Raw genomic sequence first — 25,566 nt, 5'->3', positions numbered from 1 at the left:
AGAACGTACAAACTCCGTACAGACAGCACCTGTAGTTGGAATCGAACCTCGGTCTCTGTCCGCTGTAAGACAGCAATTCTACCGCTGCCCCACCGTGCCGCCCTTTCATTCCCAAAGGTTAGATTTCCTGCTGGGATATTCTCCTAGAGATGCCCTTGCTGTGATGTAAATATTGGGCCTTAACTAGCACCAACCGTCTGACTATGTGTGGAGCTGCCTCCTAATCTGAATCAGTCCTGTGAACTGGTACTTTGTGCCAAGAGCTCAGGCTAATGTTTCTCCCTTCCCAGATTGATTGAGGTTAATTCTGATACCCACAACCACCAAGCACAGATCAGCTAATAGACAAGCTAAAGACAGACACAAAAAGCTGGAGTAACTCAGCGGGTCAGGCAGCATCTCTGAGCAAAGGAATAGGTGACGTCTCGGGTCGAGACCCTTCCTCGGACATGCCATGTGTTGTAGAATCAAAGAACTGCAGACGCTGGTTCATACCAAAGATAGACACAAAGTGCTGGAGTAACTCAGCGGGACAGGCAGCATCTCTGGAGGAAAAGGAATAGGTGATGTTTCAGGACAGGACCCTTCTTCAAACACTTTGGTGGGGAGCCTTCTTCAGACTCAGAGATGAAAACCTTCACATCTAAGCATCGTTTAAACGCTGTTTAAAAACGTGTTCCTAGTCTGTATGGTCCAGCCACTGAATGTGCTGTTTTCTGCTGGAGATATCAGCTGGGCCCACAGCCTAATACCAGCTCTGTCTGGCTTGTAGTAGTCCTGGAACAGTTACTTGTAAAATTTCTGAAATGCCGAGTGGTTTATAATTTAAGAAATAAAAAAACATCTTTAGTTTAGTTTAGAGATACATGGCAGAACAGACCACACCGACCAGCGATCCCCACACACTAACACTACCCTGCACACCCGAGGGACAATTGACTATGTTACTGAAGCCAATTAACCTACAAACCTGTACGTCTTTACCATGTGGGAGGAAACCAGAGATCCCAGAGAAAATCCGCACAGGTCACGGGGAGAACGTACAAACTCCTTACAAACAGCACCCACAGTCGGGATCGAACCCGGGCCTCTGGCGCTGTAAGGCAGCAGCTCTACTGTTACGCCACGGTCATTTACCAATATATATTTCAGCACTATCTTTCAGATCAATTTTACAAGCAGCGAAGTAACTTTAAATTGCCGTTCTGTCGTGTAGGAAATGTAGTAGTCAATTAACGCACGTAGATCATTGGTGAATAGGCAATAGATCATTAGTGATGTTGAAGGGTGGTGGTGGGGGCAAATACAATAGTGGCATTTAAAAGGACACGTGGATATGCAGGGAACGGAGGGATATGGATCACTTGCAGGCAGATAAGATCAGTTCAACCAGGCATAATATGTAAGAAGGAACTGCAGATGCTGGTTTACACAAAAGATAAGCACAAAATGCTGGAGTAACTCAGCATCGCTGGAGAAAAGGAATGGGTGACGTGAAGGAGTCTTGACCCGAAACTTCACCTGTTCCATTTTCTCCAGAGATGCTGCTTGACCCAATGAGTTACTCCACCATTTTGTGTCCATCTTCAGCCAGGCACAGTGTCAGGCACAAACATTGCTGTGTTGTACTGTGCTATGACCAGAACCAGGGGTCACAGCTTAAGGATAAGGGGGAAGTCTTTTAGGACCGAGATGAGAAAACATTTCTTCACACAGAGAGTGGTGAGTCTGTGGAATTCTCTGCCACAGAAGGTAGTTGAGGCCAGTTCATTGGCTATATTTAAGAGGGAGTTAGATGTGGCCCTTGTGGCTAAAGGGATCAGGGGGTATGGAGAGAAGGCAGGTACAGGTTACTGAGCTGGATGATCAGCCATGATCATATTGAATGGTGGTGCAGGCTCGAAGGGCCGAATGGCCTACTCCTGCACCTATTTTCTATGTTTCTATGACTGTGTGAATAGGGCAGCACAGTGGCACAGCTGGTAGAGCTGCTGCCTTACCACAGAGCTAACCTAGATTAATGTCACCCCAACATGCAGTGACAATACTGCCGGTTCAGATCGAACCATTGCTTCAGGCTGTTTAAAAATTATGATTTGAAAACTTATTTCATTGGGGGGTTGAGTTCTGAGGAGAGATTATGTATCTGAAACATTAACCGTCTCTCCCACCTGACCTGCTGAGTGTTTTCAACATTTGCCGATGTCCCAGGTTTCATAAGTGATAGGAGCAGAATTAGGCCATTCGGCCCATCTAGTCTACTCCGCCATTCCGTCAATCTTGGCTGATCTATCTCCCCCTCCCAACACCATTCTCCTGCCTTTGCCCCATAACCCCTGACACCCGCACAAATCAAGAATCTTTCTATTCACAAAATGCTGGAGTAACTCAGCAGGTCAGGCAGCATTTTTCTATCTCTGCCATAAAAATATCCATTGACTTGGCCTCCACAGTCGTCTGTGGCAATGAGTTCCACAAGTGTCCAGGATCTGTAGGATGATAACTGCAGCTGCAGGTTTAGATCGGAGGTAGACACAAAATGCTGGAGTAACTCAGCGGGTCAGGCAGCATCTCTGGAGAGAGGGAATGGGTGACGTTGCGGGTCGAGACCCTTCTTCAGACTTCACAGGTTTCCAGGGTCTGTCGTGCTTTGCTTTTCTTGTTTTGAAATCGATGCAGGTTCGTACTTGTTATTGTACTTTGGCAAGGGGGACGGCCATGTGTGTTCCTTAAAAGCTTGTGGGTTTTGCTGAGATGTGATTCCTATCTCAGTGCTCAGCTGCTGAAAGTGAGGTCTCACGTGGCCCAATCAGGAAGGTTTCAGCCAAGTTAACACGTGGAGCCGGGGGCACTGAGGTCGACTCTTGAACTTCACTCTTCCGTCCGTGTCAGCCTGGGGGGGCGTTGCGGTTTAAGCCCACAGCTAAAGGGAACAGGCATCAGCCGGGGTTTCAGTTCCTGATTCAGTGGGAAACTCTGCGGGACAGACTGCAGTCAGGCTGAAGGTGGAGCAGCTTTTGCCTGTTCTGCTCTTCGTGTTGGAATGGCCGACCCACACCCATAATCTGGACTCACGGCTTGAAGAATGAGCAGATTTGTTGGTAAAGTCCAGCCAGTGACAAGAGACACATGAATTCCATCCTTCAGGATAGGCACAGTGACGCAGCGGTAGAGTTGCTGCCTCGCAGTGCCAGATACAGGGACCCGGGTTCAATCCTGACTCTAGGTGCCGTCTGTACGGAGTTTGCACGTTCTCCCTGTGACCTCATGGGTTTCCCCCAGGTGCCCCAGTTTCCTCCCACACTCCAAAGACGTTCAAGATTGGCTTCTTTAAATTGCCTGTGGTGTGTCGGATAGAACTCGTGTACGGGGTGCTGGCAGGTCGGTGCGGTCTTGGTCTTGGTGGGTGGGCCAACAGGACCCGTTTCCACGCCGTATCTCTACACTGAACTTATCGAAAGAATGGAATGCTGATCCAGATTTTTATTCCGCAGATTTGAAAACAAAACCTTTCCTCAGCGTTATTTTTTCTCACGCTGGTCTGTGTTTTGCAGCAGAAGCACCATGGAGAACCGGGACATCTGTATCGAGGTGGTGTTGCTGGTTTGCGGCTCATTCAACCCCATCACAAACATGCACCTGAGGATATTTGAACTGGCTCGCGATTACCTACATGAAACAGGTTTGACTCTCTCACTTTTCCCTCTCGTGAAAGCTACAACGTTGTCGTTTCGAGATTGCGATACAGGCCCTTCGGCCCACCGAGTCCGTGCCGACCAGCCATCCCTGCACATTAACACTATCTTACACACGAGGGACGATTTACAATTTATTTTGCCCAAGCCCATTAACCTACAAACCTGCACGTCGTTGGAGCGTGGGAGGAAACCGGAGCACCCGGAGAAAACCCACACGGTTGTGAGGAGAACGTAGGAACTCCATACAGACAGCACCTGTGGTCAGGATTGAACCCGGGCCTCTGGCGCTGTAGTGCAGCAACTCTACCGCTGCACCACCGTGCCACTCCTGACTTAAAGAATGGAAGTTAACTGTTGGTCAGCGCCATTAAATGTGCACGAGTATGCTGCCTGCGACTTACACTTCCCTTCCCACATTAATTCCGTTGACATCACGCAAATTTTTAGGACATTGGAACCAGTTCTGGGAGAGGCGGGACCAGTACAAACAGGACGGTCTGCACCTGAGCTGGAATGGAACCAATGTCCTAGGGGGAGTGTTTGATAGTGCTGTCGGGGAGGATTTAAACTAATGTGGCAGGGGGATGGGAGCTGGAGCAGAGAGACAGAGGGGTGTAAAATGAGGGTAGAAGCAACAGGTAGCAAGGTGAAAAGTAAAAGTGGCAGGCAGACAAATCCAGGGAAAAAATCAAAAAGGGCCACTTTTCAACATAATTGTATAAGGGGTAAGAGAGTTGTAAAAACAAGCCTGAAGGCTTTGTGTCTCAATGCAAGGAGTACACGTAATAAGGTGGATGAATTAAATGTGGAGATAGTTATTAATGATTATGATATAGTTGGGATTACGGAGACATGGCTCCAGGGTGACCAAGGCTGGGAGCTCAACATCCAGGGATATTCAATATTCAGGCGGGATAGACAGAAAGGAAAAGGAGGTGGGGTAGCGTTACTGGTTAGAGAGGAGATTAAAGCAGTGGAAAGGAAGGACATTAGCTTGGAGGAAGTGGAATCGGTATGGGTAGAGCTACGAAACACTAAGGGGCAGAAAACGCTAGTGGGAGTTGTGTACAGGCCACCTAACAGCAGTAGTGAGGTTGGGGATGGCATCAAGCAGGAAATTGGAAATGCATGCACTAAAGGTGCAGCAGTTATAATGGGTGACTTCAATCTACATATAGATTGGGTGAACCAAACTGGCAGGGGTGCTGAGGAAGAGGATTTCTTGGAATGTTTGAGAGATGGTTTTCTAAACCAACATGTCGAGGAACCAACGAGAGAACAGGCCATTCTAGACTGGGTATTGAGTAATGAGGAAGGGTTAGTTAGCAGTCTTGTTGTGCGAGGCCCCTTGGGCAAGAGTGATCATAATATGGTAGAGTTCTTCATTAGGATGGAGAGTGACAAAGTCGATACAAAAACAAGTGTTCTGAACTTAAAGAAAGGTAACTTTGAGGGTATGAGGCGTGAATTGTCCAAGATAGACTGGCGATTGATGCTGAAAGGGTTGACGGTGGACATGCAATGGAAGGCATTTAAAGGTCGCATGGATGAACTACAACAAGTGTTCATCCCAGTTTGGCAAAAGAACAAACCAGGAAAGGTAGTGCATCCGTGGCTAACAAGGGAAATCAAGGATAGTATTAAAACAAAAGATGAAGCATACAGATTAGCCAGAAAAAGTAGCATACCAGAGGACTGGGAGAAATTCAGAGTCCAGCAGAGGAGGACAAAGGGCTTAATTAGGAAAAGGAAAATAGATTATGAGGGAAAACTGGCAAGGAACATAAAAACTGACTGCAAAAGCTTTTATAGATATGTCAAGAGAAAAAGATTAGTTAAGGCAAATGTAGGTCCCTTGCAGTCGGAAACAGGTGAATTGATCATGGGGAACAAGGAGATGGCAGACCAATTGAACAAATACTTTGGTTCTGTCTTCACTAAGGAAGACATAAACCGTCTGCCGGAAATAGCGGGGGACCGGGGGTCTAATGAGATGGAGGAACTGAGGGAAATCCAGGTTAGTCGGGAAGTGGTGTTAGGTAAATTAAATGGATTAAAGGCAGATAGATCCCCAGGGCCAGATAGGCTGCATCCCAGAATGCTTAAGGAAGTAGCCTCAGAAATAGTGGATGCATTAGTGATAATTTTTCAAAACTCTTTAGATTCTGGAGTAGTTCCTGAGGACTGGAGGGTAGCTAATGTAACCCCACTTTTTAAAAAGGGAGGGAGAGAGAAAACGGGGAATTATAGACCAGTTAGCCTAACATTGGTAGTGGGGAAAATGCTAGAGTCAGTTATTAAAGATGTGATAGCATCACATTTGGAAAGTGGTGAAATCATCGGACAAAGTCAGCATGGATTTACCAAAGGCAAATCATGTCTGACGAATCTTATAGAATTTTTCGAGGATGTAACTAGTAGAGTGGATAAGGGAGAACCAGTCGATGTGTTATATCTGGACTTTCAGAAGGCCTTCGACAAGGTCCCACATAGGAGATTGGTGTACAAACTTAAAGCACACGGTATTGAGGGTTCAATTTTGAGGTGGATAGAAAATTGGTTGGCGGACAGGAAGCAAAGAGTAGGAATAAACGGGTCCTTTTCGGAATGGCAGGCAGTGATTAGTGGGGTACTGCAAGGCTCAGTGCTGGGACCCCAGTTATTTACAGTGTATATTAATGATTTGGACGAGGGAATTGAATGCAACATCTCTAAGTTTGCGGATGACACGAAGCTGGGTGGCAGTGTTAGCTGCGAGGAGGATGCTAGGAGGCTGCAGAGTGACTTGGATAGATTAGGCGAGTGGGCAAATGCATGGCAGATGCAATATAATGTGGATAAATGTGAGGTTATCCACTTTGGCGGCAAGAACAGGAAAGCAGAGTATTACCTGAATGGTGACCGATTGGGAGAAGGGGAGATGCAACGTGACCTGGGTGTCATGGTGCACCAGTCATTGAAAGCAAGCATGCAGGTGCAGCAGGCAGTGAAGAAAGCGAATGGTATGTTGGCATTCATAGCAAGAGGATTTGAGTTTAGGAGCAGGGAGGTTCTGCTGCAGTTGTACAGGGCCTTGGTGAGACCGCACCTGGAGTATTGTGTGCAGTTTTGGTCTCCTAACCTGAGGAAAGACGTTCTTGCCTTAGAGGGAGTACAGAGAAGGTTCACCAGATTAATCCCTGGGATGGCGGGACTTGCATATGAGGAAAGACTGGATAGACTGGGCTTGTACTCGCTGGAATTTAGAAGACTGAGGGGGGATCTTATAGAAACATATAAAATTCTTAAGGGGTTGGAGAGGCTAGATGCGGGAAGATTGTTCCCGATGTTGGGGGAGTCCAGAACCAGGGGTCACAGCTTAAGGATAAGGGGGAAGTCTTTTAGGACCGAGATGAGAAAACATTTCTTCACACAGAGAGTGGTGAGTCTGTGGAATTCTCTGCCACATAAGGTAGTTGAGGCCAGTTCATTGGCTATATTTAAGAGGGAGTTAGATGTGGCTCTTTTTGCTAAAGGGATCAGGGGGTATGGAGAGAAGGCAGGTACAGGCTACTGAGCTGGATGATCAGCCATGATCATATTGAATGGCGGTGCAGGCTCGAAGGGCCGAATGGCCTACTCCTGCACCTATTTTCTATGTCTATGTTTCTATGTTTCTAAAGGGTTGGTAGCAGGGTATTACCATCTGGTTTGGTACCAGGTTATGGCAATGGCAACCAGAGGAATTTCTACTCCTTAGACTCCATGTCAGTTGTGTGCCAGGGAATTGCGCCATTTTGATCTTTGCATTGGTGTTAATTGTTGTGGGTGTGTTCTGCTGCTGGGTGGCATGGTTTCTACAGGAGCCGCGTGCACGATTAAGGCTTGCCACCCATGCATTGTGAGGGGATTTTTCAATCCGTGCCGTGCTTCCGCAGTGATGTGACACTCTACACTGTGCAGTGCGTATTGGGCATTATTTGTGTACATTAGAAGATTGAACTTGAAGGGTACAAGATGGCGTCGGACACGTGGCGTCTCTTGTGTACTGTCTCAGTGTAATCTACTACTCTTACACTCTTGTAGACAATAGGTGCAGGAGGAGGCCATTCGGCCCTTCGAGCCAACACCGCCATTCATTGTGATCATGGCTGATCATTCACAATCAGTACCCCGTTCCTGCCCTCTCCCCATACCCCCTGACTCCGCTATCATTAAGAGCTCTGTCTTGCTCTCTCCTGAAAGCATCCAGAGAATTTCTTGTGCTTGCGCTTATGTATGAAGCTTAGGAAGAGTAAGATTGTTACTGAACTGTGTCAAAAAAGGGTTTTCACTGTACATGAGTACATGCAAAAATAAAGTATAATTGAACCATTGAAAATGAAAGATACAGCACAGAAAAAGGCCCCTCTGGCCAACCAGGTCCATGCCAACCATCGATCACCTGTTCACACGAGTTCAATATAATCCCACTTTCTCATCCAACAGAGGGCCAATTAACCTAGAAACCTGCATGTCTTTGGGATGTGGGTGGAAACCAGGGCACCCAGAGGAAACCCACGCGGTCACAGGGAGAACGTGCAAACTACACACAGTCAGCACTGAAGGCCAGAATGGGATCTGGGTCTCTGGCGCTGTGAGGCAGCAGCTCTACCAGCTGTGCTGCTTGTAATTCAGCTCAGTTTGGCCTTTTCAACTCCACAGGAGATTTGAAAAGATGTTACCACATAAAGGAGAGGGGTTTTATAAAATCATGAAGGGCAGAGATAAGGTGAATGGTCGTGGTCTTCTCCCCAGGGTAGGGGAGTCAAAAGGTAGGGGGCAGAGGCTTAAGATGAGAGGGGAAAGGTTTAAAGGGGACCTGAGTGACAACTGTTTCACTCAGAGGGTGGTGTGTGTATAGAACGAGCTGCCATAGCAAGTGGCAGAGGCGGGTACAATGACAACATTTAAAAGATACTCATACAGGTACATGGATGGAAGATGGGCACAAAATGCTACAGTCCCTCAACGGGACAGGCAACATCTCTGGAGAGAAGGAATGGATGACGTTTCGGGTCGAGACCCTTCTTCAGAAGGGACCCGTCTGAAGAAGGGTCTCGAACTAAAACGCCACTCGTTCCTTCTCACCAGAGATGCTGCCTGTCCCGCTGAGTTACTCCAGCTTTTTGCGTCTATCTTCGGTTTAAACCAGCATCTGCCGACGCAGGTACATGGACAGGATGGGTATGGGAAAGTGGGATGGGTTTGATTAGGCAACTTGGTCGGCACGGACAAGTTGGGCCGAAGGGCCTGTTTCCCGCCTGTATAGCTGTATTAATGAATGAAGTATATTCTGCTGCTTAATTTATAACTAAAATGCATGCAATATATTCTGCCACTTAATTTTACCCAAAGCTTGTATCTGCCCCAGGGAAGTACATGGTGCTCAGGGGCATTATATCACCGGTGGGTGATGCGTACAAAAAGAAGGGCCTTATAGAGGCAGCCCATCGCGTGGCCATGATAGAAAAAGCCCTCCAGAACTCTGAATGGGTGACACTGGACACCTGGGAAAGCAAGCAGGACGAATGGGTGGAGACTGTTAAAGTGCTTAGGTGAGTCAACTTGTAGATAATCCTATCCTTGTGTCAGAACACATTGTTTAGAGTAATGGTTCCCTGGTGGTCACAAAATGGTGGAGTAACTGAGCGGGTCAGGCAGCATCTCTGGAGAGGAGGAATGGATGACTCTTCGTGTCTCGAAACGTCACCTATTCCCTCCCTCCAGAGATGCTGCCCGACCCGCTGAGTTACTCCAGCATTTTGTGTCTATCTTCGGTTTAAACCAGCATCTGCTGTTCCTTCCCACACAGTGTTTCACTTGCAATTTATTCCGTTTAGTTTATTGTCACGTGCACCGAGGTACAGTGAAAAGCTTTTGTTGCGTTCTAATATAGCTCGTGGGTTGTAAAAAATCATCTGGGAGGGAAAGAAACCTCTCGATCTAACCAGGCCTCCACATGATACCCCAAGGTTGTTGCCTCTGTAAGTGTTGGAGATAGGGGAGAAGGGTTGCAGACTGCATCTGTGGCGGAAAGGGTCAGGCGACATTTGGTCAGTCCGACAAAGTGTCCCCACTCGAAACGTCGCCTGTCCATTCCCTCCACAGATGCTGCCTGACCTGCTGAGTCTTTGTGTTTTGCTCAGGATTCTAGCCTCTGCAGCTTCTTGTGAACCGAGGTTGATTCCTTCCGATTTCCCAATGGTACTCCAAAATGTCACTTCAAAGCCTGGGAAAATGAGGGAGCATCCTTCGCTCAGATGCTCAAGAGTACAGCTCCCCACCTGTGGAGATGAGCACCAAATACAAGTCAACAGTCAGTTCAGTCAGTTTGAAGAATCGTCTGAGGAAGGGTCTCGACCCGAAACGTCACCCATTCCTTCCCTCCCGAGATGCTGCCTGACCTGCTGAGTTACTCCAGCATTTTGTGTCGACCTTTGATTTAAACCCGCATCTGCAGTTGTTTTTTTTCCTATACTACTAGTTCGGTCAGTTCAGTTTATTGTCACGTGTGCTGAGGTACAGTGAAAAGCTTCTGTCGCGTGCTAACCAGCAAGTGGAAAGATAATGCATGATGACGATCGAGCCGTCCACAGTGTACATCTTCAGAGTGAGAGTTTGAATCTGTCCTTGCTGTGTGTGTCTGCTTGGCCACTTTGCTGGCAGGATAGTGGTCAGGAATGGGATGTGGGCTTGCCCTTCTTGGGCAAACTGTACGCCCAAGCTCGTGCACAAAACTCTCCCCTTGTGCAGAGGATTGTTTCAGGAACCAAGTGCGCTATATAATTCCTCTGGAGAAAATATATACAGATTGAGCAAGATGAAAGGGGGAATTTGATAGAGTTACGCAAGATCATGAGTGGCTTCGAGAGTGTAACTAGAAGGAAACAGTTAGTTCTCCTTTATGGCTGCTTCAAAGACTGAAAGAGGAAGATTTAAAATTCAGTACCAGAGATATAAGTGGGGGTGCAAGGAAAGTTTTATTTTATGCCGAGCAGAGTTAGAGTCTGGAATTCATTCCCTATTAGGGTGGAGAGAGCAATGACGGGTCTTTGGAACGAGAACTGGGCAAACACTTGAGAGATAATAAATTGCAGGGATACAAGCAGAAAATGGAACCAATAGGATTTTTTTTTAACCTGCAGCAGGCACAGAATTGATGGGCTGAGTGGCCACCTCTGTGCCATAACAGTTATAGAGTCATAGACTCCTACGGTGTGGAAACAGGTCCTTCGGCCCAACTTGCCCACACCAGCCAACATGTCCCAACTGCACTAGTCCCACCTGCCCGCATGTGGCCCATATCCCATCTAAACCTGTCCCATCCATGTACCTATCTAACTGTTTCTTAAACGTTGAGATAGTCCCAGCCTCAACTACCTCCTCTGGCAGCTTCCTCCACCCTTTGTGTGAAAAAGTTACCCCACAAATTCTTATTCAATCTTTTCCCCTTCACCTTAAACCTATGTCCTCTGGTCCTGGATTCTCCAGCTCTGGGCAAGAGACTCATGATCTTATACACCTCTGTAAGATCTCCCCTCATCCTCCTGTGCTCCAAGGAATAGAGTCCTAGCCTACTCAACCTCTGCCTATAGCTCAGACCCTCTAGTCCTGGCAACATCCTCGTAAAACTTCTCTCCACCCTCTCCAGCTTGACAACATCTTTCCTATGACGTGGTGCCCAGAACTGAACACGGTACTCTTAACGGCATTGTGAAATTTGACTGGCATTGAGCAAAAGTGTTGGAAGGAAGGCTATCGATTATTTAATGTTGATTCTTGAACAGGCATCATTATGAGAATCTGAAGACTGAACACGATAAAAAACAAACGACTAATTGCCGGAGGGGAAAGAAAAGGAAGATCGAAGATAAAGACGTCTGTCTGGCAAATGCAAGAGGTGCTGATGGGTCATGTGTTGTTATCTGTGCTGCTAAATTCTCATTTATACCAAGTAGACAATAGACAATAGACAATAGGTGCAGGAGTAGGCCATTCAGCCCTTCGAGCCAGCACCGCCATTCAATGCGATCATGGCTGATCACTCTCAATCAGTACCCCGTTCCTGCCTTCTCCCCATACCCCCTCACTCCGCTATCCTTAAGAGCTCTATCCAGCTCTCTCTTGAAAGCATCCAACGAACTGGCCTCCACTGCCTTCTGAGGCAGAGAATTCCACACCTTCACCACTCTCTGACTGAAAAAGTTCTTCCTCATCTCCGTTCTAAATGGCCTACCCCTTATTCTTAAACTGTGGCCCCTTGTTCTGGACTCCCCCAACATTGGGAACATGTTTCCTGCCTCTAATGTGTCCAATCCCCTAATTATCTTATATGTTTCAATAAGATCCCCCCTCATCCTTCTAAATTCCAGTGTATACAAGCCCAATCGCTCCAGCCTTTCAACATACGACAGTCCCGCCATTCCGGGAATTAACCTAGTGAACCTACGCTGCACGCCCTCCATAGCAAGAATATCCTTCCTCAAATTTGGAGACCAAAACTGCACACAGTACTCCAGGTGCGGTCTCACCAGGGCCCGGTACAACTGTAGAAGGACCTCTTTGCTCCTATACTCAACTCCTCTTGTTACGAAGGCCAACATTCCATTGGCTTTCTTCACTGCCTGCTGTACCTGCATGCTTCCTTTCATTGACTGATGCGTGGTTAAAAAATATTCCCCCATGCAAGAACTCTAGGTTTTCTGATTGTAAACCCTCTGACAGTAATAAGCACTCAGATTAAATAAATCACACGTAAGCTTAATATTATCCTCGTATAAACCTTGATCAGCAGGAGGTAGGATTGCCAGAGCACGAGGGGGGCAAGGTGGGAGACATTTTCCTTCCGTATTTCACGCTACAAGCCCAGGAACGATGCCACGGTGGCACAGCTGTAGAGTTGCTGCCTTTCAGCGCCAGAGACCTGGGGGTTCCATCCCGACCCCGACTACGGGTGCCGGTCTGTCCGGAGTTTGTACGTTCTCCCCGTGACCTGCGTGGGTTTTCTCCGAGATCTTTGGTTTTCTCCCACACTGCAAATACATACAGGTTTAGAGGTTAATTGGCTTCGGTAAGAATGTAAATTGCCCCTAGAGAGTGTAGGATAGTGTTAATGTGTGGGGATCGTTGGTTGGTGCAGATTCGGGAGAGGGGGGGGGAGGGGGGAGGGGAGTAGAAGGGCCTATTTCTGCGCTGTATCTCTAAACGAAACTAAACTGGAGACTGATAAGATGGTTGCCGTGGGAGACCTGGGTTGGATCAATAGACAATAGGTGCAGGAGGAGGCCATTCGGCCCTTCAAGCCAGCACCACCATTCAATGTGATCATGGCTGATCATTCTCAATCAGTACCCCGTTCCTGCCTTCTCCCCATACCCCCTGACTCCGCTATCCTTAAGAGCTCTATCCAGCTCTCTCTTGAATGCATTCAGAGAATTGGCCTCCACTGCCTTCTGAGGCAGTGAATTCCACAGATTTACAACTCTCTGACTGAAAAAGTTTCTCCGTTCTAAAAAGCCTACCCCTTATTCTTAAACTGTGGCCCCTGGTTCTGGACTTCCCCCAACATTGGGAACATTTGGGATCCTTGTCCATCAGATGGAACAGCATCTACTGTTCAGTTTCCAAGCCCAGGAATATGTATAGCACAGAAGGAGGCCATTCGGTCCATCATGTCTATGTTGGATGAAGAAGGGTTCACTGGTTTAATCCCACCTCACAGCTCTGTAGGATGTAACTCCCCACAGACTCTTTATCCTTAGTGAGTAGAGTGTCTGCATCTGCTGCCCTTTCAGTGAGTTACAGCAAACCCAGGGGTGAAATTATTTCCTCCCACCCCCCCTCCCTCCCCCCATATAATTCTTCGACCATCTACTTTAAATCCATGCACCCATTGCAATGCTTTGGGCCCTTCTTCTGTGGGAATTAGGTCCTCCCTATTTACTCTTGGCCCCTTTCAACGTAACAAACTTGATTGAAAACATTCCTCACCCTCCCACGTTCCAACGGTAACAACGGCAGCCTGTCAAATCTTTCCACGTAGCCACAATTATCCAGCCTTGTCCCTGTAAAGACGTATAGATCTGTAGGTTAATTGGCTTTGGTAAATTGTCCCTAGTATGTAGGATAGCGCTAGTGTACAGGATGATCACTGGTCGCCCCGGACTCAGCAGGGCTTGTTTCCACAATGTATCTTTAAAGTCTAAAGAGAGTTACGACCCTCAGGAGAGAGTTTTAAAAATGTTTTTGCCTCTTTGTAAATTCACCTTGAGACCATCAAGTCATGCTTTCAACAATACGAAGGTATTTATTCACAAAGTGCTGGAGTAACTTCTGAAGAAGGGTCTCGACCCGAAACGTCACCCATTCCTTCTCTCCCGAGATGCTGCCCGACCTGCTGAGTTACTCCAGCACTTTGTGAATAAATACCTTCGATTTGTACCAGCATCTGCAGTTATTTTCTTATACTACTTTCAACAATACTGCTGGGCCTCTCGCCGGTCTGAAGGTCTTGCTCCTGCGTTCACAGATACGCCTCAGTTGATGCTGCTTTGTGGAGGGGACGTGCTGGAGTCATTTGGAGTTCCAGACCTGTGGAGGAAGGAAGACATTGAAGAGATCTTGGGCAAGTTCGGCCTGGTCTGCGTCAGCCGAAAAGCGTGCAACCTTGAAAAATGCATCTACGAGTCTGACGTCCTCTGGCAGTGCAGGAACAAAATCCACCTCGTGACCGAGTGGATCGACAATGACATCTCGGCCACCAAGGTGCGCCGGGCCTTGCGCAGGGGACACAGCATTAAGTACGTGACTCCTGATCCGGTCATTGACTATATTCTGTGGCATCAGCTGTACGACCAGCATAGCGAGGACAAGAATTCTGATGTTGTTTTAGCACCTTTTCAGCGTAACAGGCCGGAGTCAAGCAGTGACGCAGTATAGCGTTTAGGCTGGGCACAAATTCTCCCTTGAATGCTCTGTCTGAGATATTAAATCATGGATGGCCTTCCACGTGCTCTTTAACACTCCTTTGTTGGGTTTATATTCGGCAGTTTGAATAAAGATAGCAAATATTTTTCCATTGCTCCCAAGGCCCATGCTGGACTCCTATGGTTGGAGGAACAGGATGTAACAGGAGGTGAGAAACAGTTTTATCCACATGGTGTATCTCAAGACAGGCCCTGGAGAAGAATATTCTGTAACGTTAGGTACTGTTGGTTTTAATAGGATAATTACTGAACTGATTTACTTAAAAAACAGCGCAGAAAACCCTCTGTGTAGGGAGGAACTACGGATACCAGTTTACACCGAAGATAGACACAAAATGTTGGAGTAACTCAGCGGGTAAGACAGCATCTCTGGAGAAAAGGAATATGGGTGACGTTTCGGGTTGAGACCCGTCTTCAGAGTTTATAAGTTCATAACTTCTGAAGAAGGGTCTCGGCCCAAAAATGTCCCCTATTCCTTTTCTCCAGAGATGCTGCCTGACCCGCTGAGTTACACCAGCTTTTTGTTTCTATCGTAGGAGATCCCTCAACTGCTCCCTCCAAACCCCATTCTCCTGCCTTCCCCCCGTAATCCCTGACACCCGTACTAACCAATCTATCCATGTTCTCCCGAGATACTGCCTGACCTGCTGAGTTGCTCCATCATTTTGTGTCTCTTTTCGTAAACTAGCATCTATCTGCAGTTCCTCGTTTCTGCTCTTGTTTTCCAGGTATAAGGTTGTAAGGTTGATCAAGGTGCAACTCACTCTTGTGTTACCCGGTCTTCTAGGGCACGATTATAAGTTATTGGCACAATTAGTGTTTATTTCACTGCTCTCACATATTTACTCCAATATCTTTCGTCCGCCAAGGCGGGCTTTTACAGATTTTATTTGTGCTTTCTAGATTTTTTAGCGGGCTGTTACAGATTTTATTTGTGCACTTCCACAATACCTGTGAAAACATTGGAAAAAAGCGCTGTTGCATCCAAACCGATCCCATTCATCCCATTATTACTTTCTCAGAACATTTCACCCCATGGCTGAATGAAAAGCCATGAACATCAGCAGATTTGTAAGATAAAAGCAAGTCTCATTTCTTTTGCCAAATCGTTTGAGAAATTGGAACTGAATTCTGCCCGACGGCCTAGAATTGTTTGTTCCGTTTGATAGGCGACCGGAGTGAACGCTCTGCTAATGCCCGTTGAGAAACGGTTTGGTTTATAACGATGCGAAGAAGTGCACCATGGGTAATTGTCAGCCGCGGGAACTGAACCTCTGCTGGGCGGCACCGAGGCATTTGCCAGAGCAGCTCTCATAACGAGAGCTGGAGAGAGATAGAGTGCTGCATCAGAGAGATAGAGCACTCTTGCTGCTTGCCCAGACAAAAAGGATAACATCACTTGGGGACAATGGGATGTAACTTTCAGTGGACAATAGCACGCATCAAGTGATGGGGAACGGGTTGCAAGCAAAGTGCATGTAATGGCGGACACAGAGACCGGTGACATTGATGAAGCTAGAAAGCTCGATACATTTTTATGTATTCTTAGAAAGGCTTGAAGATTATTTTCTGCTTATGATGTGCATGAGTCAGGCTCTCACTTGTTCTGTGATTCTGAAATGGGTTGAATAAAAACTATTTTATGCCAAGTCTTGTATGTTTTGGTTAAGAAGGGTGAAATCTTCCATTTAGTGTAAAAGATATGAATTTAATTGCTGCACCCTTGGTAAGCAATCCCTTCTCTCCCACTCCACAAAACCATGCTCTTTGCATCTCGTTGTTCAAGACTTCTGCTCTTTTATCACCTATCTTCCTGAGAGGTATCTTGAGATAGACATAAAATGCTGGAGTAACTCAGCGGGACACACAGCATCTCTGGATAGAAGGAATGGGTGACGTTTCAGGTCGAATGTTCTATTCGTTCATTTGTTCTATATCTCTCTACATCACTGTCTGTATCTCTCATTACCCTTTCCCCTGACTAGTCTGAAGAGGGGTCTCGACCTGAAACGTCACCCGTTCCTTCTCTCCAGAGATGCTGCCTGTCCCGCTGAGTTACTCCAGCATTTTGTGTCTATTGTTTAAACCAGCATCTACATTTCCTTCCTACACAAGTATCTTGGGAGGTTTTGGGTGCCATATAAATGCAACTTATAATACAGTTGAAAATCATTGGAAAATGAAGCAAATTATGGCATTTGACATTCGGACAGATTGTAATCCAGTGAAGCCCTTTCCCCAACTCCCCGCTCCTGATAACCTTGGATTGGATCAGTACTTTGAAAACTGAAACGAATTCCCTACTCAACTCCAAAGTCAGAATATTGGCCGGTGTTGCCTTCCACGACCCAAAATGGTGACTGTGAGGAGAAGTAAAATAGCCGGCAAAGTGACAGGTCAAAGCCACATTGTGGGAGCTTGCTGTGCATCGACAAACGGCAAGAGTTCCCACATTGCATCATGGCCTGGGGTGGCAATCCGGAGAGTGATGGTCTCGGCTACGACCATTATGAACAGAGCCCTCCCTACTATCAAAGGCACCCTGGACAATGCAGCTCACCCCATCCATGGTCAACCTGAGGCAGTGGAGGCCAATTCACTGGATGTTTTCAAGAGAGAGTTGGATATAGCCCTTAGGGCTAACGGAATCAAGGGATATGGGAAAAAAACGGAAACAGGGTACTGATTTAGGATGATCAGCCATGATCATATTGAATGGCGGTGCTGGCTCGAAGGGCCGAATGGCCTACTCCCACACCTATTTTCTATGTTTCTATCTTCAGCAACAGACTGGTTCCACCAAGATGCAGGACAGAATGCCACAGGAGATCCTTCTTCCCTGTGGCTATCAAAATGCACAACTCCTCCCCCTTCTGTCGTGGGGTAGACTGACTCCCCCCTCCCCATCTCCAATCTTTGCACATCCCCAATCCATTCCACTCGTCACTTTAATTTCATGTTTCATGTATTTTGTGTTTTTATGACTGTTGGCTGATCAATTTCCCTCCTGGACATCCCCGCCTATAACCTACTGATGATTTTGTGTGTGACTTCAGACTCCAGACTCTCAACATCTTGGCCAACTCATAAAGCCCTCAGAGGCGACTCACTTGATTTCGGGGCAGTACATTCTTGTCATGCCAGTGATGTATTTCACCCGGTGAACTAAATACACACCACCTTCTCTTGAGATTTTGTCACTATCACCGTGAGTTTTTACGGTCGTTTTAAGAATGCCCAAGGTCTACCTTCTGACTGCTAGGAGGATTTTAAGTTTAGACAGACAAAGTCTTCCATTAACGGATATGGGTGTCAGAGGTTATGGGGAGAAGGTAGGAGAATGGGGTTAGGAGGGAGAGATAGATCAGCCATGATTGAATGGCGGTGCAGACTTGATGGGCCGAATGGCCTAATTTTTCTCCTATCACTTATGACATTAAAAAGCAATGAGTTGTTTCAGAAAAATCAATTTTATCGATTCCATTTTTTCAGGCACTATTATCGTTAAACTGCATGGACTAGTCCCTGGTGTTGTGAAGCATTGTCACTGCTCCTCAACACTGTTCCCCGATTTTCCTTGGAACCATGATCAATTTGAACATTTAAGAGGAAATAGAAGCTGGGAACATTGAATGCAACTGAGATGTTGGAGCCTGCATTGCCGTAGAATATCGGACAGTGATCACTCTGTCTAGAAGATGGACATTGCACTATAGAGCTTGCCTGTAAACAAACGAAGCCAGCCGCATATGTCAATCCAGGGGAGGGGAATCGAGGACAAGAGGACATGGGCGATAGGGAAAAGATTTAATAGGAATCTGAGGGGTAACTGTTTCACACAAAGGGTGGTGGGGGTATGGAACAAGCTGCCAGAGGAGGTGGTTGAGGCAGGGACTACCCCAATGTTTAATAAACAGTTAGGCAGGTACATGGATAGGACAGGTTTGGAGGGATATGGGCCAAACGCAGGCAGGTGGTACTAGTGTAGCTGGGACATGTTGGCCAGTGTGGGCAAGTTGGGCTGAAGGGCCTGCTTCCACTCTGTATCACTCTATGACTAATCAGTTCACATGGGCAGCCCCAGTGATAAATCCCAAACATTCCTGATCCATCACGCCTAATTTCAGCCAAATCAGCAGGCCTGTCTTCTCTCAAAATGGTGCAGGTAAGTAGGGACGACTCGCACCCTGGCCACTCCCTCTTCTCCCCTCTTCCATCAGGCAAAAGGTATAGAAATGTGAAAACGCACACCTCCAGATTCAGAGACAGTTTCTTCCCGGCTGGTGTAAGGCAACTGGATCAGGGCCTCTAGGAGGGGGAGTGCAGGGAGTACATTGTACCCAGGCCCAGGGTCCAAAAGGGGGCCTGGGAGCCAAAGGAGGAGGGGGGAATTTCCTGAAATCTCAAAAAAAACGCTAAAAGACCCGAAAAAAGAACTTTTTCATTTTAATAAAAGCCGTTAAAAGGCCCGTTTGTTTCACAGGATAGACTTTTTTAAAAAGTCGTTAAAATAACCCGTTTGTTTAAGTTTTCTCATTCAAAAAAAAATTAGCTTGCATAAGAAATAAAAATTTGTTTAAAAAAAAAAGCCCACGTGGGGGGTGGGGAGCCGCCACCGCTCTTCCCGCTCGCCTCGCCGTTCGCCTCGCCTCGCTGCCGATCAACGCTGCACGCACGGGGAACAGGTAAGTCACTTTCGCCGCCAACGGGTCCACGGATCGATAAGGTGATGTTGAGAGGGGATGGGGTGGGTGAATGGGGGGGTGGAGAGGGAGGGGGAGACAATAGACAATAGACAATAGACAACAGGTGCAGGAGAAGGCCATTCGGCCCTTCGAGCCAGCACCGCCATTCAATGTGATCATGGCTGATCATTCTCAATCAGTACCCCGTTCCTGCCTTCTCCCCATACCCCCTGACTCCGCTATCCTTAAGAGCTCTATCTAGCTCTCTCTTGAATGTATTCAGAGAATTGGCCTCCGCTGCCCTCTGAGGCAGAGAATTCCACAGATTCACAACTCTCTGACTGCAAAAGGTTTTCCTCATCTCAGTTCTAAATGGCCTACCCCTTATTCTTAAACTGTGGCCCCTTGTTCTGGACTCCCCCAACATTGGGAATATGTTTCCTGCCTCTAACGTGTCCAACCCCTTAATAATCTTATACGTTTCGATAAGAACTTGTTAACAGAGTACAGTCTTTGTGACCTGTTTCCAAATGTTTGTGTTAGCTTAAGAATACTATTAACAATTCCAGCAACAGTAGCTTCTGCAGAGAAGTCATTTAGCAAACTCAACCTGATTAAGAGTTATTTAAGGTCTACAATGTCTCACATCGTCTTGTGGATTTGGCCAGGCTAGGTATTGAATCAAACATCACCAGAACAATTAATTTTCATGCTGTGATTCGAAATTTTTCCCCCAAAAAGGCCAGGAAAGCTCTTTTTTAAAATTAAATACTAAGCCTGTCTACCTTTTTTTTAAAAAACCTTTTACTAATAATGATGTCTTCTGATGATCTGATCTGCATTGCAATATAAAAGGATGTTTCAGTGTGAATTCTTTCTCCTTATCTGTATTGTAGCATAAACAAAGATGTTCAAAACAAATGTGCTTTCTTCTCTCTGATCCTTTTATTTTATTTATATTTATTTATATTTATCATGGAGGGAGTGTTGGAGCATAAGGCCTCAAATGCAGAAAATCAACAGAGCACTCCATTCCACCCCTCTCTCATCTTCCATACCCTTTTTGGCCTTACAGGCTACAGCTCATGGCAAAAAACCATAGTGGATAAAAACAGGATGACTAATGGAGAAGGGAAGGGGGAAAGAAAATTTGTACCCACTGATAAAATTCTTCTCAGAGGCCCTGAACGGAATCATCCTACCACAACCAGAGATCAGTGCTACTACTATCCATCTCAGTGGTGACCCCCGGACTATCATTACATGATTACAATCGTGCCATTTATAGTGATAAGGGGATAATGTTTAGTGCAAGGTGAAGCCAATAAAGTCCGTCCAAAGATAGTACGGGGGTCACCAATGAGGTAGTAGTTCAGGGCTGCTCTATGGTTATATACAGTACTAGACCAAGTGGACCCATTGCATTCAAGAGAGAGCTGGATAGAGCTCTTAAGGATAGCGGAGTCAGGGGGTATGGGGAGAAGGCAAGAACGGGGTACTGATTGAGAATGATCAGCCATGATCACATTGAATGGCGGTGCTGGCTCGAAGGGCCGAATTGCCTACTCCTGCCCCTATTGTCTATTGTCTATTGGGCCCATTCCTCGTAGGGTTTCCATTGTGACTTGGGAAAATCGCGTTTTTTTCTTTAAAATAAATTGTTTAAAAACCCCCCAAAATAAATCTCATCTAGAGCGAGCCGTTAGATTTTCAGCTGTAGTTCAAAACGGCTGGGTATAAATTGGCAACTCACGAGTACTTAGTTGGGCCTCTGGGTCACTCGTGTCCAGTTGAACACCCAGGTTATGCTTTCCAAATCCATGTTGCAAAGATTGTACAAATGTTCTGTTCTGCAGTCTGCCAATGAGATTATGATACAACAAATAGAGGGTCTGTAAATTATTGTTGAATATTTTGATGGTCAAACAAGTTCAGGCTCAGTTTTACCGATTTGCTCGTTCCTCTGATAAAATTGCAACATTTCAAATAAGGTTTTTTAATGGTATTGTCTTAATTCAATATTTGTATGATCGACACAAAATGCTGGAGTTAACTCAGCAGGACGGGCGGCATCTCTGGATAGAAGGATTGGGTGACATTTCGGGTCGAGACCCGTCTTCAGACTGAGAGTTGGGGGAGAGGGAAACACAGAGATAAGGAAGTGTAAGGTGTGAAAACGAGACATCAAAAGAGATGCGGTTCAAGGAAAATGTAGGATAGACCCTTGTTAACTTGGAGAAGATGACAACAAAGTTGTCATGTCATTTTGTATGCCAGAATTTTAAAAAATGTTTTATTAATAGATAATAGCTTGATTCTGACTAACAAGGTGCACCGTTAAGTCATTCAGTGAATGACGTCAGATGAGACAACATCTGCAGGCTTGCCGTGCCTCCAGACAAACTATTTCAGTAGTTACCATGGTGCAATCTACCCAGCACTTTGGGAAATTGACCAGGTACGTCCCATTCACAAAAAGCAGGATAAGTCCAACCATTTTAATTACCATCTAATCAATCTCATCCATATCATCGGCAAAATTATGGAAGGGGTTGTCGTCAATGCTGTAAAGTGGCACTTATTTACAATTGAATGTAGTCACCCATTCCTTCTCTCCCGAGATGCTGCCTGACCCGCTGAGTTACTCCAGCATTTTGTGTCTACCTTCGTGCCGAATGTAGTGTTAGAGCTACAGAGAAACCAAGTAAATGGGTCTCCAAAATTTAACAGGTGAAAGAGTGCAACATGATTCAAATTTTACGCTGTGCTGCAGCAGGTAGTGCAGCTGCCCCATAACCCCGGTGGCCTGCATTCAGTCCGGACATCATGCTTTTAAAGGGCATATAATTTGCAAGGATTAATGTTTATATGAGAGCAATGTGTAAATTGTTCAACATCATTAGCGTAAGCACCTGCTTGAAGAGATTTCTCCAAACTGCAATATTTCCCAGTCATGATAACACGGCTTTGCACTTGTTCAAAGACAACATCAGATCACGCAGCTCAGGGAGCATCTCAGGAGGACATGGATAGGTGATATTTCGGGTCGGGATCCTTTCTAAATTAGATTGTAATGGGGGGGTAGCTGGAAGAGAGGTGGGGTGGGAGAAAGCCTAGTAAGTGATAGGTGGATACTGGTAAGGAGGGGGGGGGGAGGGGGGTTTGATTGGAAGATAGTTGGACAAAAACCAGCGATGAAAAATTGACAAAAGAGTCAGTAAGGTAGAGAAAGGAGTGAAATGGGAAGGCAGGGGGAAAAAGGCGGACGGGAGGGGGGTGGGGGGAAGGGGAAAGGGGCCGGGGTAGTGGGAGGAATGGGTGCACACCCATGTGGGGCACAGGAATAGAGGGAGGGAAGGGGAGGTTGGTGTTGCCTAAAACTGGAGAGTTCAATGTTTTTACTGATGGGTTGTGATCAAAGACCCACATTATCCTGGCCGCGATCTCATCTTACTTTTACCATTAGCATAAAGTTTTAGGGGCTGAAAACCATGAGCAGCAGGTTCAAGAGTAGCTTCTTCCCAACAACCATCAGGATCTTGAACACTGCACAACACCAACCTCCCAACATAGGCCAGACCCAGTTTCATTTTCAGTTCAGTTTCAGTTTAGTTCATTGTCATGTGTACCGAGGTACAGTGAAAAGCTTTTGTGTCGACTGGGTGTTGAGTCAAGCCTAGACTGGGCGACCGTTTTGCTGAACAGGCGCTCAGCCCCCCTCTGCCTTCTAGATCTCCCACGTGCTAAACATTTGAACTCCCCTTCTCTTTCTGTCCTGGGCCTCCTCCATTGCCAGAGTGAGGTCACACAAAAAAACAGCGTCAGCTTGGGTACAACAGACAATAGACAATAGGTGCAGGAGGATGCCATTCGGCCCTTCGAGCCAGCACCGCCATTCAATGTGATCATGGCTGATCATTCTCAATCAGTACCCCATTCCTGCCTTCTCCCCATACCCCCTGACTCCGCTATCCTTAAGAGCTCTATCTAGCTCTCTCTTGAAAGCATCCAGAGAATTGGCCTCCACTGCCTTCTGAAGCAGAGAATTCCACAGATTCACAACTCTCTGACTGAAAAAGTTTTTCCTCATCTCAGTTCTAAATGGCCTACCCCTTATTCTTAAACTGTGGCCCCTGGTTCTGGACTCCCCCAACATTGGGAACATGTTTCCTGCCTCTAATGTGTCCAACCCCTTAATAATCTTATACGTTTCGATAAGATCCCCTCTCATCCTTCTAAACTCCAGTGTATACAAGCCTAGTCGCTCCAGTCTTTCAACATATGACAGTCCCGCCATTCCGGGAATTAACCTAGTAAACTTACGCTGCACGCCCTCAATAGCAAGAATATCCTTCCTCAAATTTGGAGACCAAAACTGCACACAGTACTCCAGGTGCGGTCTCACTAGGGCCCTGTACAACTGCAGAAGGACCTCTTTGCTCCTATACTCAACTCCTCCAACATTGAAGGCCAACATTCCATTGGCTTTCTTAACTGCCTGCTGTACCTGCATGCTTCCTTTCAACATATGAGAGCAACCCAACGGTCTGAACAATGAACTCACCACCCCCTCCCTATTTTATGCCCCCCTTCTCTTCCCTGTGCCCCATCCATTTCTCTCACTATCCCATCCTCTTTCCCCTTCATTCGGTCCCCTTCTACCTATGTCCCTTCCTCTGGCTTCAGATTTCACATTTCTTCTCTCATCTTACACCCTTTTGTCTCCTTATCATCTCTAGCTTTCGTCCACTAATTTGCCAATCAAACCCACCTCAACTGCATGCATCCATCACTTGGCGTCCTTTCTCCTGCCCCCCCCCCATCTCTTTTCCAGCTTTCCCGCCCCCCCCCATCTCTTCTCCAGCTTTCCCGCCCCCCCCTCCCCTCCCCAACTACGATCAGTCTCACGAAGAATCCTGACTCAAAATGTCACCTATCCATGTTCTCTAGGGATGCTGCCTGACCCGCTGAGATACACCAGCACTCTGGGTTACTTTTGGAAACCAGCATCTGCACTTCCTTGTATCTCCATTTTAGTTTAGTTTAGTTTAGAGATACAGCGTGGAAACAGGCCCTTCCCCCACCGAGTCTGCACCTACCAGCGATCCCCGCACAGTAACACTATCCTATACACACCGGGGACAATTTACACCTCTACTAGGCCAATTAACATACAAACCTGTACGTCTTTGGAGTGTGGGAGGAAACCGAAGATCTCGGAGAAAACCCACGCGGTCACAGAGATCGTACAAACTCCGTACAGACAGCACCCGTAGTCAGGATTGGACCCGGGTCTCCACTGTGCCACCATGGCGCCCTTTTATACTGGTTCATGTATAAAACTCCAAAACCCACACTCCAAAGACGTACAGGTTTGTATGTTAAATGGGCGGCACGGTGGCGCAACGGTAGAGTTACTGCTTTACAGCGAATGCAGCACCGGAGACTCAGGTTCGATCCTGACTACGGGTGCTGTACTGTAAGGAGTTTGTACGTTCTCCCCGTGACCTGCGTGGGTTTTCTCCGAGATCTTCGGTTTCCTCCCACACTCCAAAGACGTACAGGTATGTAGGTTAATTGACTGGGTAAATGTAAAAATTGTCCCTAGTGTGTGTAGGATAGTGTTAATGTGCGGGGATCGCTGGGCAGCGCGGACTTGGTGGGCCGAAAAGGCCTGTTTCCGCGCTGTATCTGAAATATGAAAAAAAAATGAAATATGTATGTTCACCCAGGTGCTGCTCTCTTCATTCCTTTAGACTAATGGGATAGAGCAAAGCCTGATATAACACTAAACTAGACAGTTCAGTGGTGCCCCATTCAGGTTATAGACAATAGACAACAGGTGCAGGAGGAGGCCATTCGGCCCTTCGAGCCAGCACCGCCATTCAATGTGATCATGGCTGATCATTCTCAATCAGTACCCCGTTCCTGCCTTCTCCCCATACCCCCTGACTCTGCTCTCCTTAAGAGCTCTATCCAGCTCTCTCTTGAATGCATTCAGAGAATTGGCCTCCACTGCCTTCTGAGGCAGAGAATTCCACAGATTCACAACTCTCTGGGTGAAAATGTTTTTCCTCATCTCCATTCTAAATGGCCTACCCCTTATTCTTAAACTGTGGCCCCTTGTTCTGGTTATCTAACATTCTACGTGTAGGAAGGAACTGCAGATGCTGGTTT

General features: G+C 46.7%; 1 protein-coding gene across 9 annotated transcripts in view; it reads left to right on the top strand.

The window, feature by feature from the left end:
• nmnat1 (nicotinamide nucleotide adenylyltransferase 1) overlaps window positions 1–16,326 on the top strand; it is a 31,550-nt gene extending 15,224 nt beyond the window's left edge. For 4 of the 9 annotated variants that reach the window (XM_078425689.1, XM_078425695.1, XM_078425690.1 and 1 more), the window contains 4 exons: window positions 3,495–3,682; window positions 9,091–9,274; window positions 11,507–11,619; window positions 14,248–16,326. In XM_078425689.1, the coding sequence (XP_078281815.1) occupies window positions 3,495–3,682; window positions 9,091–9,274; window positions 11,507–11,619; window positions 14,248–14,657 (895 nt within the window). In that variant the 3' untranslated portion in view covers window positions 14,658–16,326. The remainder of the gene's footprint in view (window positions 1–3,494; window positions 3,683–9,090; window positions 9,275–11,506; window positions 11,620–14,247) is intronic. The other 5 variants (XM_078425694.1, XM_078425692.1, XM_078425691.1 and 2 more) reach the window with 2 other exon arrangements.
• Window positions 16,327–25,566: the final 9,240 nt, after the last annotated feature.

Source organism: Rhinoraja longicauda, chromosome 30, assembly GCF_053455715.1.
Source record: "Rhinoraja longicauda isolate Sanriku21f chromosome 30, sRhiLon1.1, whole genome shotgun sequence".
In the NCBI taxonomy this organism is placed as follows: domain Eukaryota; kingdom Metazoa; phylum Chordata; class Chondrichthyes; order Rajiformes; family Arhynchobatidae; genus Rhinoraja; species Rhinoraja longicauda.
The sequence above is the reverse complement of the archived record's forward strand: the minus strand, read 5'-3'. Positions and strand labels throughout refer to the sequence as shown.